Source organism: Jaculus jaculus, chromosome 5, assembly GCF_020740685.1.
Source record: "Jaculus jaculus isolate mJacJac1 chromosome 5, mJacJac1.mat.Y.cur, whole genome shotgun sequence".
NCBI classification, from domain to species: domain Eukaryota; kingdom Metazoa; phylum Chordata; class Mammalia; order Rodentia; family Dipodidae; genus Jaculus; species Jaculus jaculus.
In genome coordinates this window covers 3,151,639-3,169,686 of record NC_059106.1, presented here as the reverse complement: position 1 = coordinate 3,169,686, position 18,048 = coordinate 3,151,639, and the positions used below count along the sequence as shown (strand labels likewise).

The 18,048-nt window shown below is 46.3% G+C and overlaps 1 protein-coding gene and 1 pseudogene across 5 annotated transcripts in view; both read left to right on the top strand.

Moving 5' to 3' along the window:
• Mgat5 (alpha-1,6-mannosylglycoprotein 6-beta-N-acetylglucosaminyltransferase) overlaps positions 1 to 18,048 on the top strand; it is a 307,809-nt gene that overhangs the window by 204,892 nt on the left and 84,869 nt on the right. For all 5 annotated transcript variants that reach the window (XM_045151121.1, XM_045151124.1, XM_004668162.2 and 2 more), the window contains 2 exons: positions 1,748 to 1,882; positions 10,787 to 10,920. In XM_045151121.1, coding sequence (XP_045007056.1) covers positions 1,748 to 1,882; positions 10,787 to 10,920 — 269 coding nt within the window. The remainder of the gene's footprint in view (positions 1 to 1,747; positions 1,883 to 10,786; positions 10,921 to 18,048) is intronic.
• On the top strand, positions 678 to 774 carry LOC123461384 (annotated as a pseudogene).

Genomic DNA, 18,048 nt, shown 5'->3' with positions numbered 1-18,048 from the left:
TCCCCCTGGAACTGCGCCTGGCACTCGCTTGCTCACAGACCCTTCTAGTTGCCACAGCTGGCCAGAGACACTCGGGTCCTCCCAGTCCAAGAAAACTGCCGGTAGTGGGGAGCACCAGGGTGACACGTTGCATTGTGGCGTATTTCTAGAAGAAATACCTAGGTGTCCCTTAGGGGGTAGAGAGTGAAGCAAGGCATGTGGCACCCTGTTCCTGCTGTGTCAAGCAAAACATTGACTCAAGGGATGGAGCAGCGTATTGAGGGGAAAGCAATGATGCGGTCGAGATAATGTCACTACTCATTTGTTAGTGATGTCCAGGTGCCCAATAAACGTCTATAGATTCGGGTGGGGAGCTCCTGACTTTGAACCTGTGTCTATCTGACTTCCAAGGAAGTGGTCCCCCTCAGTTCTACAATGGCCTTTCAGAGCTAGATCAACTCGAGGTCCCCTGAGCCTTAGTCAGCACTCTTGTTACTTATCAGACTGCCTCCTGGCGCCCTCTTCCTGATTGGTTAAAATACAAGGGGTGCATGACCTCTGGTGTCATGCACTTTGCAATGGCTTCCTGACTCCTGAGAGCTGGGATGTGGCCCAGGGCCTACAGAGTTGCACAGCATGCAGATGTGCCACTGTTGGTCCCTTGATAATAGCTGATACATTAAATCAAAGCTGTAGTGATCCTTGTACTGGCTCATAAGCATGGTGATTGAGTGTCTGCATGACACGTGCCTCCCATAAACCTTGTGGTGACGTTTGCATGTTACCTACCTGACAAGAAAAATAATTATGATAGTAATAATTATGATAGTTATGATATATGATGGGATTCTGTTGGCACTAATTGAGAGGTCACCTAAATCCCAAAAGAAGAATATAATGCTTCTTTTATTTTGTATTGGACCCTTTTTTTCTGGAGGATAATGGAAGAAAAAATTCAAAGAGATGAGGAAAGTTGTACAAGTCATTTAGCACCCCATGGTGGAGGGGGCTGTAGACCCACATATTAGACTTCTGGAATTCTGTTTCACCAAATCAGAATGGGGTATCTGGTCAGGGTTGGAAGCACCAGCACATTGCCTGTAATGAGGATTTGGGGGATGACTGTTAGCCTATTTAGTTTGCCTGGTTTAGTATTTTAGTTAGTGTTTTAAGGCTGGGGAGATGTCTCAGTGGTAAAATTCTTGCCCTGCAAGCATGAAAATCTGAATTCCCTCTCCAGAACTCATGTAAAATGCTGAGTGTGGTGGTGTGCACCTGTAATCCCAGCACTGGGGAGGTGGAGGCAGGCGGATCCTTAGTACTTGCTAGCCAGCCAGTCTCGTCTAATGGGTGAGCTCTAGGCCAGTCAGAGACCCTGTCTCCAAAAGAAAAAAAAAAAGATTGACAGTGTCTTTGAGGAGTGACACCTACGGTTGTTCTCCGGCCTCCGCATGCACGCGCGCATGCACGCACACACACACACACACACACACACACACACACATTTTTAAAAAATATTTTATTTATATATTTATCTATTTTAATTTGAGAGAGAGAAAGAATCAGATAGAGAAAGAGAACGGGCATGCCAGGGGCTCTAGCTACTTCAGATGAACTCCAGATGTATGTGCTGCCTTGTGCATCTGGTTTACCTGGGTCATTAGGCTTCACAGGCATGCACCTTAACCACTAAGCCATTGCTGCAGCCCACATGCATATTTTTAAAAGTTAATGGTTTCTTTTCTTTCCTCTTCTGCCCATTCTCTAGGATCATGAAGAAGGTTGTTGGAAACCGGTCGGGCTGCCCCACTGCAGGAGACAGAATTGTTGAGCTCATTTATATTGATATTGTGGGACTTGCTCAGTTCAAGAAAACACTAGGGCCATCCTGGGTTCATTACCAGTAAGTTCAACCTGCTGTTCCTGCTTCAATGTCTTTCAACACTTTTTTTTTAACAAGTGCTGATTGAGTAATATCTTGAATTATATGAAGTGTTTCTCATTGCTACTTGAAACTTAAGTTCTTCACAGTATTTGTTTGAATTTAACAAATTGCTTTTCAGGGCTTGGGTATCAAGCTCAGGGCTTCTGACATTCCAGCAAATGCTCTACTCCTGAGCTATATCCACAGCTTATTGTAGTCTTTTTTTTTTTTAAAGAAGGATTTTTGGTTATTTTCTGCTTATTCCAGTTGATACTGGCCTTTGTGAGAAGAGTTGCCTTTGAAACATTCTATATGACTAAATCTAAGATCATTGTATTCAGTAGTGTCAGTGATACAGGAATTTGATTAAAAACTCATGAAGGAAAGATAAGTACTGTAAATGATAATAAAATCCAGGCTCTAGTTAGAGTCAGCTTCCTATGAGAACACTGAAATTCTTTCCCTCAGTAAACATGAAAATCTCTCCCAGTGTTAATCTGACTAGCAGGTAACTTTTTTAAAGATTTTATTTTGTTAATTTATTTATTTATTAGTGACAGACAGAGGGGAAAAAAAAGAGAGAATGAGCACACCAGGGCCTCCAGCCACTGCAAACAACCAGATGCATGCGCCACCATGTGCATCTGGCTCATCATGGGACCTGGAAAATTGAACATGGGTACTTTCATAGGCATGTGCCTTAACTGCTAAGCCATCTCTCCAGCCCTACCAGATCATTTTTATGCAATATTCTGTGTTAATCAGGTTTATGCTACAGTGTGGAACATGTTATTCTGGCTCATATTTTGACCATGTAGCAGGAAGGGGCCATGGGGGAATGGAGAAGCTCACCTGTGGCTTCCAGAAAGCAGGAAACAGGGATGTCCGGGCTGCCAGCTTTCTTCCTCACTTTCCCTTGGTCCCTAGTTGGTGGGTTGGTACCAGTCCACATTCAGGATGGTTAATTCTCTTGAAGACACCCTCTAGATATACCAAGGCTTGTTTAAAATTCTCCTAGGTGCTTCCCAGGCCAGTCAAGTTGATGGCAAAGACTAACATTATGTCAGGTGTGGTGGCGCACACCTTTCATCCCAGCACTCTGGAGGCAGAGGTAGGAGGATCTCCACTGTGGGCTGGAGGCCACCCTCACACTACAGACTGAATAGTGAATTCCAGGTCGCCCTGGGCTAGAGTGAGACCCGATCTGGAAGAAAAAAAAAAAGACTAACATCACCTGTTGCAGTTGCAACTTAGCCAGTAAATGAAGTTGGATAGCCTAAGGTAGTGCTTTCTCTTTCAGATTAGTTAAGTTTAATATTCGTATTTAATCATCAAGGTTACATGAGATTGGGAGGCTTCTACAAATAAGAAATAGGAACTAATAATACTAAGAATTTTCTCAAAAACTCAGGGCAGAGGGATGGATGTCTATTGTCTGTAAATTCCCCTTCCAAGTTTTTTTCTCCCCAGCAGCAAAGATTTTCTCATTGGGCAATGAAATATTCATAGGAAAGGGATTGATGGAATAGAGGCTTTGTTGGTTGGATGAACACAGTTTCTGTATTCATTTTCTTTCCTCTAGATATAGTTTCAGTTTTTATTGAGAGCTTTCATATATGAACATCCTGTAATTTGGTCATGTTCCTGTGCCATTATCATCTTTTGTCTCTTCTCCCCTGCCTCCATTCCACTGAGGACCCTCCTCTTTCTAGATAGTCCTTTCTCGGTTTGTTTGTCTCATTTCTTTTGTTCTCCTCTGTCCTCCGTGTCAAAATGTTGATGGGCTCAGAACAGTGCAGGTCCCTGTGGGGGTGTCGCAACCCCTGTGGGGTTTATGTCAAGAGGACTGTGCCCCACAGAGTGCCTTTCTACCCTGTGGCAGTCAAATTTATTTTCCTAACCCTTTTTTGCAATGTTCCTTGGAACTTAGAGGGTGTGATAGATGCCTTATTTAGTATTGAGCTCTCAACAGCTTCCCATTTTGATTTTGATGAGGTTTTTAAAAATAGTTTTATTTATTTGAGAGAAAGAAAGAAGCAGAGAGAGAGGGGCAGATAGAGAATGGGCACACCAGGGCATCCACCCACTGCAAACGAACTCCAGACACATGCACCACCTTGTGCATCTGGTTTACATGGGTCCTAGGGAATCAAACCTAGGTCCTTTGGCTTTGTAGGCAAGCTCCTTAACTGCTAAGCCATTTCTCCAGCCCAACTTTGATGAGTTTTGAGTGTCCTCACTGCCAACCACCATCTCCACAGAGAAGGTTCTCTGGCTGGCAGTGAGAGCCACTCTCATACATTCAATTCGACCCTTCCTCCGCAGTGCTTCCTGGGCTCTGGCAGGGTGATGGAGGTGACTCATCTGGTGCTGAGCACTGGGTTAGTTTCATTTTTAAAATGGCAGAATTAGGACTGGGGAGATGATGTACTAGGCAAGAGCGCTTGCTGAGAAAGCATAAAGACCTGAATTTAATCGCCAGCACACACATAAGAAGTCAGGCATGGTGGCATGCCTTGATGCCAGTACTGTGGAGGATGGAGACAAGAGGTCTACTGGGAACCAATAAACAGTGAGCTCAGGTTCTGTGAGAGACCCTGCCTCCAAGGCGGAAGAGCAATGGGACAGGACACCTGGCATCCTCCTCTGGCCTCTGCACACATATGCTGTACCCATATCCATGTCCCACCTGCTACACACAGTCACACACTGTTTTTACATCCTGTTTTCCCTGATCCTGCCTTTTTTTCTTTCTCACCCATGAAGCCTTTATGAATCACAACCTATCACACTTTTTTTTATTTGCACAGCAATAACCATCATTCTTTTTGGTTAATAGGCCATATGTTAAACATAACATTTCCCCCCCTTTGAGTTATATCTTTAAAGAAAAGCAGAGTTCTTGTTTTCTGTCATGTTGGGGATGGCAGACATCTGGAAAGTGTACAAAGGAAACTGGGCAGTCCAGGCTTCCCTGGTGCTCATGCCCTCGCCATTAAGAAGGGCTGCTTAGGTGGGAAAGCGTTCTCAGCAGTGGCGCTTAGGTCAATTAAGAAAGGCTATGCCGCTATGAAAATGGTCACTGTTAATTGGTATTTGATTCTTGGTGGATGAAAAGGCCCCATCTCAGGGGGGTTTATGGAATGTTTATCCGCCTCTCTTTAATGACTGGGCTGAATAAGCAGTACCCAGCAGGAAGCCTCCCAGGGCTTGAGTCCTGAGTCTTTGTTTTATGACAAAGTTATGATTCCATAGGATGCCAAGCAAGCTCCCTGGAAACTTTCTCACTTCTTTCCTTTCCCCTTAAATATGAGCTGTTGGGGGGCCTGGGGCGTAGCTCGGTCCACGCAGTGCTTCCGTGGCGTGCATGAAGTCCCAGCGGTTGCAGTTACTGTTGCCCTTGCTGTGACCAAAGATCTGGGAGGACACAGCTCAAGGGAGGAAGGTTTACTTCAGCTGACAGAAGCAGGAGACGCAGTCCAGCATGGCAGCCGCGCAGTGAGCAGGCTGGTCACATTACACCCACAGTCAGGAAGCAGATAGAAGGAACAGGAAGTGGGGACTGAGCTGGAAAACCTCGGGGCCCACCCTTAATGGCCCGCTTTTTCCAGTCAGGTCCCATCTCCCGAAAGTCCTGCAGTCTTTGTAACTAGCATCTCAGCTGGGGACAAGTGCTTACACACACAAGCCTATGGGGGAATTGTACCAGCAGTGCATCAAATTGGGTGAAGTTGTAATCCCAGAAAATACGAGGTAGAGATAGGAGGATTAGAAATTCGCTCCTCTTTGGCGACATAGAGTTTGAGGGTGACCTGAACTGCATGAGACCCCATCTTGAAGAAAAAAGTTGTCTAGACTGTCAGTGGTCATCTCCATTGATGAGTATTTGTGTGTGAATTGCATTCCATGTCATGAAATCACGTGATCTTTTAACTGGAAACAAGCCCTTTATTCCTGTTGACTGTGGGGAAAGTGTTTGTAGTATTTCTACAAGGACCTTGGAGAGTCCAGTACACATTATTAATGCCTGTGTGCTAGTCATATTCTGTTTGGCAAGGCGCAGGAGCCCTTTGCTTCCTAAGCTGCCCTCGCAGAGCATTGAGGGCACACAGGAACGAACGTAAGGTGCAGATTGTCCAGGTTCGAGAAAGTGGGTCCAGGCCACGCATTTGAGAGCATCTAGCTCCTTGTTCTGTGACCTAGAGCCGCAGTAGTGTTCCAGAGGTCATTTGGCATTGCTGCTAGGTCCCTGGTAGAGGAAGGCCTGTGCCCAAGCAGATGCATGCATAAATCACTGCACCGTTCCTGATACCCACTCTTCCATGCCCCCCATTAACATTTAAATATTCACAGCAGAACACAGTATAATTCTAAAGCAGATGTCGAAATGATTTGAAAGAAAACTAGGAATTAAACGTCCCCTGTAGATGAAGATCAGACTCGTGCTGCTGGTTTATAAACAAAACCTTTATTAAGCCAAAGCCTCAAGTGAGAGAATGTGGAATTATGGGTTTCTGAGATTCATGGCATCATCTGTTGCCAAGACACCAGCATCTCGAAGTTTACATGTGGCTCTGGCCAGAAATCTTCAATGTGAGGGGTGAGGCCTCTACCAGGCAGCTCCTCTGTCAGTGTATATGAAAAGTAGCCATAGGGGCTGGGGAGACGGCTCAGCAGGTAAAGGCACTGCCTTAGAAAGTCTGATGCCTGGGTTTGATTTCCCCAGTACCCATGTAAAGGCAGATGAAATAAGTGTTGCATGCCTCTGGAGTTCTTCTGCAGTGGCAGGACATTCTGTTGTGCCCATAATCTCTTTCTCAAATAGATAGATAACTAAACTACAAAATGGCTAAATAAATAAAAGTAACAATGGGGGCTGGGGAGATGGCCCAGTGAGTCAAGTGCTTGCTACACAAGAATAAGGACCTTAGCTGATCCTAAGAGCCCTTGCGGAGGTGCCAGGCGCCCTGTGTGCTGTGACCCCCTGAGTGGGGCAGAGACAGGGACCCTGGGGGCTCCTTGGCTAGCTATCAAGTCTTACTGATGAGTTCCACGGCAACACCCTGTCTCAGAGGATGTGGATGATATTCCTGAAGATGACGTCTGAGGTTGTCCTCTGGCCTCCGCACTTGTGCACATGCATGTACCCACAAACATAATGCATACACATACATGTACAAAAATAGTGAACTATAAGGCGAGTAATGGAAAAATTTTTAGCTTTTAAAGTTTCAATTTTTAAAACATTTTTGATGTTTTTATATTTTGGTTTTTCAAGATTGGGTATCACTCTAGGCCAGGCTGACCCAGAACTCACTCTGTAGCCCCAGGCTGGCCTCAAACTCGCAGTGATGATCCAACCTCCGTCTCCCAGGTGCAGAGTGGAGTGGCATCAGTGGGTTCCTGAGTTCTTCACTCGTGTTTCTTTCTTCCTGGACTGTCTTCCTGCTGGCTGCCAGGCTAGAGACATTGTCCCTGTAGATCCTGCGAACATTGCCGCACCCAGAGTAATGGTCTGTACCTATAACCCCAGCATCTCGGGTGGCCAAGGCAAGAGAGTTGCTTGAGCCCATGAAACCAAACCTAGCCTGGGCAGCATAGCAATGCCCTGCTTCTGAGGAATTTTCCACTGTGATGAGAGCATGTTCTATGAAAGTCAATAGGAGCCCCAAACCAGGCAAGTCCTTCTGCGGTCAGCTTGCATGTCCCCTGTGGGCGTGGCCTTTCTGCCCTGCTGTGTCTTTCTGGTCTAGACAAGTGGCGGTGAGAAAACCAGCACACGGACATTGCACTTTGCACTGTTCTTCCCGGAAAGCCCAGTCTGGGGTTTGGGTCGCTGTCATTGTTTTCAGAATTGTATGCAAATAAAAGGAACTGCAAGGATAGAAGAAGCCAAGTCAGAAATTAACAGTCATACCACGGGGCTGGGGAGTTGGTTCAGCGGGTCACATTCTTGTCATGCCAGCGCGAGGACCTGAGTTCAAATCCCCAAAACCCACGTAATGCTGGATGCTGCAGTAAGTGTCTGCAATCCAAGTGTGCCGACAGCAAGGTGGGAGATGGAGACATGAGAGCTGGCCTGACACTTGTCGGCCACCAGCCCAGGGAACGCAGAGGTGAACCAGAGACTGCCTCAAACAAGGTGGAAGGCAGTGACTGGCATCTGAGATTACCCTCTGACCACCTCACGCAAAGTGGCACTTGTGCATGCAAACTTGTGCATATGCGGGTGCACACACACGTCACTCCATCATCCAGACCTAACTGGTAGGCTTTAATCTTGATTTAGTTTTATGTTTATGGGCCCAGTAAAAAAAATTTTACAAAAGTATTATTGATAAATGACAGCAGAAAATAGAGCTGATTTTTTTTTGTTGTTGTTATTTTGGGAGGATCATGAGCTTAATTTACATGAATTTTTTGAGCATTGGTAATGAAGTCAGTGCATCCCATATCAGTAAATCTTGTTTCACTTTTGATTTCTTCTTCTTTTTTTTTGTTTTGGTTTTTCTAGGTAGGGTCTCACTCTAGCCCAGGCTGACCTGGAATTTACTATGTTATCTCAGAGTGGCCTCGAAGTCACGGTGATCCTCCTACCTCTGCCTCCCAAGTGCTGGGACGGAGGGCCCGGCTCACATCTGACGTCTACAGCCTCTTTCAGTTACCCCTTGTCTTCACTCAGCCCACAGTCAGCAAGCTCTTTTGATGCTAGTTGTAGCATTGGCTTAGGACTGTGAGTGAGGGGGCAACTGTCAGTAAAGAATGAGGACCTGCATTCCAGCCCCGGAACCCATGCGGAAAGCTGGCATGGTGGCTCACACTTAAAATCCCAGCACTGGGGAACCATAGACAGTTGGATTCCATCCGGTCTAGTCTGCTTTGTGAACTCCAGGTCAGCAAGAGGCCAGTTTCAAGAGACAATAAAGGTGGTGCATGAGGAGTGATACCTGAGATGGTCCCTCTGGCCTCCACATACATGTGTACACGCACATGTATGGATGTGTTGTGTGTGGGCATTAAAGAAACTATATTTTTCAATATGGAAACATGACCTTCATGTAATTTTCATCTGTCACAATTGTTTTTAATCATTTAAGAATATCAAGCTTAGGCTGGACAGATGTCTTAGTGGTAAGGCACTTGCCTGTGAAGCCTAATGACCCAGGTTGATTCCCCAGTACCCACGTAAACCAGGTGCACAAGGTGGTGCATACGTCAGGAGTTCATTTGCAGTGACTGGAGGCGTTGTCTTGTCCATTCTTGTTCTTTCTCTATCTGCCTCTCTCTCTCTCTCTCTCTCTTGCTCTCAAATAAATAAAATTTAATTAGAATACTGTAAAAACTATATCAAGATAATTCTTGGCTTACAGCTTCGTAAAAATTGGTGACAGACCAAATTTGGCCCTGTTGAAGTCCTTAGTGGAATAGCCAAATAACATACCTCAGGCTATATTTCTTTAGTGTTATTGTTAGAATACAGTCAAGGTATAGTCCCTTCAGTGTTGCCACAGCATACTACCCACATCTGAGCAGCTCAGTGCAGTGAAGTTTCTCAGTGTCCTAGAAGCTGAAAAGTCCAGAGATCAAGGGGCCACATCTGGTGACGGCCATCCTCTGGCTCTCAGGTGAGAGGAGAGGAGCCTGCAGGCTCTCGGTCGCTCTCTCCCTCTTCGGAAGGCACTAGGGGCACCATGGGTGCGTGCCCATGTGTAAGCACTATCAGCCTGGTGACATGAGGATCGTGTTCCTGGTGTGTGAACTCTGATACAGTATGAGCTTGTCCCAAAGTCACAGTCAGGTTAATTGATGAAAGTGTCACCTTGCGGCTGAAGGAGCACGTTTGCCCTGTGGTTAAGTGACTAAGATGTGCAGAGGTAATGGCCCCTTATTGCTTCCATAAGTATTGATCCAGCCCCTACTGCATGCCTATCCCTGGCCAGGTGTGAAATCTACGGTGGTGAAAAGTGCAGCCTTCATGGAAGTTTATTTTGGTGACATTTGAACCTTTCTCTGTGATTAGTCGTTACTCCTAAGCCAGCTCTTCCTGCTGGATGCTGGGTGAGACTCTCAATATTGGTTGTGCAAACTACCCGAAGACCTTCTGGTGGATATAACAAGTGTTTGGCTATAAGGTCCTAGGTTTGATTCCCCATACTGCCAAGAAAAATTAATTATGGCTGGAGAGATGGCTTAGCAGTTAAGGCACTTTGCCTGTGAAGCTTAAGGACCCAGGTTTGGATCTCTAGTAGCCATGTAAGCCAGTTGCACAAAGTGGTGCATGTGTCTGGGGTTCGTTTACAGTGAATAGAGGCTCTGACTTCCCCATTCTCTCTCTTTCGCTCTCAAATAAATAAAATGTTTTTAAAAGTTTGATTAACAAAATAAAATATGGGGCTGGAGACTTAGCTGAGTCAATGAGGTGTTTGTGGCACAAGCGTAAGGACCTGAGTTTGTTATGAATGCCGAGCATGGCATTCCTCATCTCTGACCCCGAGAGGCAGAGACAGGAGGACCCCTGGGCCCCTCTGGCCAGTCTAGCCTAATCCGCGAGGCTCAAGCCAATGAAACGCCCTGTCTTAAGAAAGCGTGGAGGGTTCCCGAGGAATGTTCCTGAGGAATGACAGCCAGGACTGCCCTGGCCTAAATACACACATGCACACACAGAACAAAACAGAGAAAGCAGAAAGGTTGGGGGGAGAGAAGGAAGGGGGGAGAAGAAGAAAAAGCAAGCCAGCAAGCAAAGACAATCTAAGCTGTTGCCCAGTAGCAGTGTTGATTTCCTGCTTGTCCGTGTTGGGAGCTCTTTGGAGAAATGGTGAGAGCATTTGCCTTGTGAACTGCGTGGTCAAGGTTGTAGTTTCACACCCAGCACTTTTCTTCTAGGTGCATGCTCCGGGTCCTTGACTCCTTTGGAACGGAACCCGAGTTCAATCATGGAAACTATGCCCAGTCTAAAGGCCACAAGACCCCCTGGGGAAAATGGAATCTGAACCCTCAGCAGTTTTATACCATGTTCCGTGAGTACCTGTGCCCTGATTTCCAGAATGTCACACAAGGCCTTGGCACCCGTCTGTTTGGGGTTGTGATTCCTGGGACCCTGAGGTCAAGAAGTGTGTGCTGTTGAGGCCATTCCTCAGGAATGGGACTGAACGGCCACATGAGTATCTTGAGAAAAGCCTTAGAAGTGTTCTGGAGAAAAGCATCCAGCACCCATTAGCATTGAAAGCCATGTGGGAAAGGACTGTGAGCACCTTTGGGTGGGCGGGTGCTACCCACCCATGTCTCATGCCTAGCCAGTACTGTTAAAGGCCCATTTTACCTTAATGAGCAGCAAGGCCTTCCATGCCAGTCCACTATTCTCATAGTTAAAACTGCATTTGCGCATCAGGCTTCTGAAAGAAAAAACATCTATATAGTCTTTTCTGAATTAGAATTGATTTAGAATCAGTTTCATACTTGGCTAACTTCTTAAATGCTGGACATAGCATGGTCTGTTCCCTTCCCTTGCTGGCTTGGTGCTGTTGATGGTATCTTGTTTGACAATGTCAGACAATCATGGTTATATTCGTTGTTTTACTCATTGCCGTGACCAAATACCTGACAGGAAGAAGCTTAAGAAAGGATAGGGTTTATTCTGGCTTATGGTTTGCGGGCATGCAGTCTGTCACGCAGGGGAAGGACCTGCAGCAGGGGACAGCTTGCCACACCGCATCCTTTGCCGGGAAGCTGGAGACGAACGGGCCGGGGGTGGGCTGCGACACCTCGAGGCCCGCCCCGGCCATGCTGTCCTCCAGCAAGCCTCCACCCCCGCAGCCTGCCTGCACACTGGCCGTCAGCTGGGGATCCCACGATCAAGCCAGGGAGCCTGTGGCCAACATTTCGCATTCAAGTCACAGTGACAGTGAGGAGCCGCTGGCCCCCTGCTAGGCTCTTCAAACCTTGACGGCTTTATGGTGCTTTTTCCTCTCTTCGTCATAATTTCCGTCTACCTCCCACTCATCTGGTTTCGAATTAACTGAGGCCCTTGAGACCAAATACAAGATTTGACAGGGTTTGTGTTGAAAGTCTTTTTTTTTTTTTAACTTAATGCATGGGTGATGAGGGGAAGTGAAAGACCACATGGGTCATTCAGTTCTTTTGGAGGAGGACTGGGAAGGTGGCTCAGCAGTGAAGGGTGCTTGCTTGCAAAGCCTGTCCGCCCAGTTTCGATTATCAAGCTGCCCACATAAGTACTTCTGGAGGCTCAGGGTAGGGAACCCTCATTTTCCAAAATTATCTGGATAATTTTAATCCAGAGGTTTCCATTTCCGAATGAATTTCTGGGATGTTTGTCTGTCTGCTTGGTCGAATCAAGGTACAAGAGAGTCCTGCCTTGTGCTTCCCTGCGTGGCGCCCCTTGCCCTGTGTGCTGCCAGCTGATGATGGCCCTGGGTCAGTTCACCGAAGCCGCAGTGAATGTTGAACTGATCTTTTGTGTTGGATCTGAGAAGGAGTAATTAAGGATATACACAGTTGGGACATAACTCAGCTGATCAGATATTTGTCTTCTAGCATGAAGACCTGATTGTAATCCCCAGAACCCACGGGAGAAAGCCAGGTGTGGTACCACAAATTTGTAATTCCAGAGGCAGAGACAGGTGGGTCCCTGGCGCTCACTGGCCAGCCGGTCTAGCGTACTGGGCAAAGTCCAGGCCAGTAAGAGGCCCTCTCTCAGAAGAAGGTGGGTAGAACTCCTGAGGAATGAAACACCACCTAAGGTTGTCCTCTGGCCTCCACACACGTATGCATGCACACCTGTGCGCACGTGTGCACCTACGTTTAGGAACAAAAGGGTATACTGCTGGTGGGGAGAGCGGTTTTAGAGATCGGTTCACGCTTAAATGTCTGTTGAGCTCAGAGAGATTAGTGACAGCATGCTGAGTGTGTCAGAAACGTTACTGTCATTCCTGGAGCTGTGTGATACTGCTTTTGCCACCTGTCCCTGGGGCACAGTTCAAGAAACAAACTAATAGTTGGCACACTAGGTGACAGATGGTTGTCAGTGAGTGTGGCAGGATTGGAGTTAGCCTGCAGTTTGACTTTGCTGTTAAACTTTGAGACAGGGAAGAGGTACCACCCAGCAGCCTAAGAAGTGACCTGTGTGTTTTGACAAGTGAAGTAAGATGCTACTGTGACCAAAATAGTGTCACTTTTCTTCTGTGCCCTCCAAGATACAGTGTCCACAGATAGCCCCTGGTCCAGGCCTAGCGAGGAGGGCCATGTAGCAGGCACAGGCTTCGGTTTTAGAATGGTGGGTTAGAGCCCGCGAGCAGGCTCTGCTTTCCACAGGAGGAGGCTTTCAGCATTGTTCATTGTTTGAACTGAGAGAAGTTTCTCTGTTTAAAATGCAACTAAAGCCAGAAACACCGAATCCCTTTGCTTAACCTGGGAAAGGGATCGGGTTCCTAAGTTCAGTAGGAATCAGGGGAATATGACTCGTTTGACTTCTTTAAACACAGAAGCTGAATGGCAGAACATCAGTGAGTGCACACTGAAAGCAGACTGTGTTTTGACTGACTGTATGCCCTGAGTAGAAAGTGTTTACCTTGTTATTTGAGACTGTTACAGATTTATATGTAGGAGCTAAGCTTGTAAGTGCACAAGAAAGAAGGACTTAGAGACGAAGTCACCACTGTAATCTTCAGTTTGAATGAGAGATACTGGTTGATTCATTTTTTTTTCTCTTTAAAAATGAAATGTTTCTGTGCTAGGGAAAAGCACAAGTTAGTAAAATCATTTGCCCCACAAGCAGGAGGACCCAAGTTCAGATCCCCAGCATCCATTTAGATGTTGCATAGTGTGGTGGCCTGCCTGCTATCCCAGTGCTCTTGAGGTTGGAAAAGGGGCTTCCTGGGGCAAGCTGGCTAGCTGGGCCAGCCTGATGGGTAAGCTCTGTGCTCCAGTAATAGGACTATCTAGTTAAAGGAGGGCTGGCTCGAGAAAGCTGCCCACTGTCAACGTCTGCCCCCACATGCATGGGTACACACATCCATACACAGTATTCATGAACACACATGCACCCATACACACAAAAGAATACATACACACACACAAAGAAGAAAAATGATTCCTATATGTGTGAATGTATGTACTTATATGTGTGTGGACCCATGAATGTCGCCTGGGTTTGTGTGTGTGTGTGTGCGCGCGCGTGCATGCATGCGTGTGCACCAGAGATAAATGTGGTGGTCTTCCTCAACTAGTCTACACTTTCATTCTTTCAGACAGGGTCTCTCACTGAACCTGGAACTCACCAATTCAGTTAGACTAGAAATTTCTTCCCTCGCCCTGAGATTGCACGTGCACGTCACCCGGCGTTTTACGTGAGGATGCGAGCTCACTTCCTCCTGCTGATGCCCATAGTTCTGTCCTTTGCAATGGACCAAAAATAAAGCCAACTTATTGAGTAGCCATGAGTCTCCTAGGACTAGGCTTCCCTCAATGCCTTTATTTCCTGGAAATACGGTGAGTGCAGATGTGAGATGAATCGTCTTCAGGAAGGCAGGGAAGCCAAAAGGAGCACAAGGCTAGTGTCCAGAGAGACCTGCGATCCCACTGAGAAACAGTTGGTGGGGCACTGGGAGGGTCGCTCAGCCATTAAAGGCACTTTCTTGCAAAGCCTGCTGACAGGAGTTCTATTCCCCAGCCCTCTGTGTGCACCAGGTGTAAAGAGTAATGCAAGTGTCTGGTGTTAGTTTGCAATCCCCGACGTGCCCACATACAATCATGTGCAAATAATTTAAAAAATAATAATGAATCTAGAATGATGTGCCTGACAAGAAAATCTCAATATGTACTCAGTCACCTTTGCAGGTTGCAAGGACATACACTCATTACTTGGAAAAAGAAAAAAAAAAAAAACCAGCTTTGATGTTCCTACCTTCTTAGCACAAATTATATCTGAAGATAATCAAATGGTTGATGAGAAAAAAAAATGTTAATCACGGGGAAATCAGAGCTAGAAAATGCAGAGTGAATGAAGTGTTGGAAAATCAGCATTTTGGCACTTAATGAGCTGTGGATCTAGTCAGTATCAGCGGCTGCAAACCCTTCACGTAACAGGTCGATGGGGCGCTTTCTCCTGGACCAGGCCGTGCCAACTGTAGGAGATGTGGAAGTGACATAGGAAGGGAAGCAGTGTAAGATGTCCATCATGTTGAGATGTATCCAGGCTGGGAACTAATGCTGTGTCCTGTGAACCTGCATGCACCCTTGTCACAGGGTCCTTCCCTTTCATGAGAGGAGTGGGATCCAGACCAACTGGTTTTTCAGGGTGTCTCTCCTAGAAGGCTGGAAGGGAAAGGCTGTTCTTTTCAGCAGAAGAAGAAATTTTCAAAAGTGGATTGGGGAGCTGTCTCAGTGAGTAAAGCACTTATCACACAAGCTTGATGACCTGAGTTCAGATCCCCAGTGCCCACATAAGAGCTGGCATCATGGCACATACCTATAATTCCAGCACTGGGGGCCACTCCAGGTCTTAACCCTTTGAAGGTACTGCCTAGCTTCATCACCAGCCCTGTCCCCTCCAAATTACCCTTATAGCAACATTGAATTATTTCCTTTAAGATTCTATGTCAGAGCTGGGCATAGTGGCTCATGTCTATAATCCCAGCACTCTGGAGGCTGAGGTAGGAGAATCATAATGAGTTGAAGACCATACTGGGCTACGGAGTGAGTTCCAGGTCATCCTGAGCTAGAGTGAGACCCGGCCTTCAACAAAATTTAAAATAAAAAGCCTTGATGTCAGGGACCTTGTTCTTCTTTCCAGTAACACAGTAGAAGGGACGGGGAGATGGCTCAGTGGATACAGCTCATGCCACACAAACGTGAATACCTGATTTGGATCCCCAGAATCCCCAGAAAGCTGGGCACTATAGTGTGGGCATCTGTAGTCTCAGCTTGCCTATGGGGATATGGGAAGCAAAGACAGGAGAATCTCCTAGAACTTTGCAGCCAACTCTCCTGCAAAGAGTGGTGAACAATGAGAGACCCTGCCTCAAGCAAGGTGGTAAGCAAGGAGACCCAAAGCAGTCCTCTGACTGCCACACGTGTGCCCACCCTCACACATGAACATGCACACACCACATGCACACACTCACAAAAAAAAAAAAAAAAAAAATAGAAGGAGGAGGAAGAGGAAGAAGATTTACGAGAAGGAGGAACAAGAAGAGGAGGCAATCGTATCATAAAAACAAGGAGAGCCCCCAGGGAAGGCTCCCAAACCATAGTGTAACCATTCATGTCTTTTTCACATGTATATCTTTATTTTTTCGATGTAAATACTAATGCTTGTATCTTATTGTTTTCCCACTTAATATATCAAATTCCTATTTACATTCAACTCAGACTTAAAAAGGCTTTCCAATCTATTTCCAAAGCCATTTGAGAGTCCATCAAATAGCTGGCTCCTAATTTACACTTGATTGGAAGTATTTTGTCGTAGAAAATTCACTGCAACCAACATTCCCTATGTTTTCCAGACACCTCAGTTCACCCTCTATCTAGGAATTATTTGTTTCTGGATTTAATCTGCTGCAAATAAGATTTTTTTTTACACTCTTGAAGGCAATCTTTTTTCTTTTCTCCACAATCTCCCACAAGGTTTCTCATGCCTCAGTAAACAATGAAAACAAACCTGCCCCCACAGCACAGTTAATAAGAGAATGCATTTGACTTGCCACATACAGAAAAATGCAGCTCTACAGTTGATGTCTTGCACTGTTTTTTATGCCATATTTGGGAAGCTCTAATTATCTCCCAACACCTACTTTCACAACTTTATGTGGCTTATGTAAAAACATTGACCAGGGCAAAAATCTTTTCATCTAATTGATTTTTTTTTCTCCTGTCTTCACCTGGAGACTGTGGCTGAAAGTAGATACAGAGCAATTCTGAGACTGCTGCCCAACGCAAATTCAGACCAGCTCTGCTCAGACCTGACGTGCACGTCGAAGGTGTCAGTGACCTTGGAAAGCAAGGTGGCTGGAGATCTCCAGCCCTGCCTCATTCCTGAAGCACAGCCTGGACGCTTGGTTTATTCCTTTTGTTTGTTGTCTAACTGCAGTGACACAGTGTCACTCCGGTAAGAAGGCAGTGTGCCTTGTGGCTGGTCACTTTCCCTGCTGAAGTACAGGCCGAGCAATAGTGAGTATTTCTTGGCATAGATAGGGCAGAAAGACGGGAAGCTGAGGTTCGGCGTGAAGGGACAAGCAGCCTGAGGATTCTGGGGGTGTTGCTGAGAAAGTTCCCGTTTCACACCATCCCCAGCTCCCAAACCTCTGCAAAATGGTCTCAGGAGGGTCTCAAGAGGTGACTAAGCCTGAGTTGTCATCTTGTTACTTTGTAATTTTTTTTTTTGAGAGCACGAGAGAGAATTGGCTTGCCAGGGCCTCCAGCCACTGCAGTTGAACTCCAGACACTTGTGCCACCTTGTGCGCCTGCGCCCCCTTGTGCGCCTGCGCCCCCTTTGGGTCTGGCTTACACGGGACCTGGGGAGTTGAACATGGGTCCTTAGGGCTTTGCAGGCAAGCGCCCTAACCACCAAGTCATATCTCCAGCCCTTCGTGTCTTTTTAAAGGTCATTTTAAGTTGCATGTGCATCTTCATTTGATTGCTGTTTTTTTAATCATTCTCTCTCTCTCTCTCTCTCTCTCTCTCTCTCTCTGTGTGTCATCTGAGTTGTAACCTTCAGGAGTGTTATTCCTTTAAAGAATCCATTTGCTCCTGAAGTGTTTTAAGACATAGAAGAATTTCCTCTGATGTCTCTGTCAATGCCTTAGGCTCATCTTGTGGCTCACAATATATTACTATTTCCCCAGCCTGTCTTGTCTTTTTAACATTTATTTTGTGACCTAGATTTAAAAAAGATGTGTCAGCTGGGTGTCGTGGCGCACGCCTTTAGTCCCAGCACTCAGGAGGCAGAGTAGGAGGATCACTGTGAGTTCGAGGCCACTCTGAGACTATATAGTGAACTCCAGGTCAGCCTGGGCTATAGTGAGACCCTACCTCGGGAAAAGAAAATGTGCCAATTATCAGTCCACTAAATATTTTGTGTGGGTGCATGTTGGCATGTTTGTAAATATGCATCCATGTATGTGGGTGTAGAG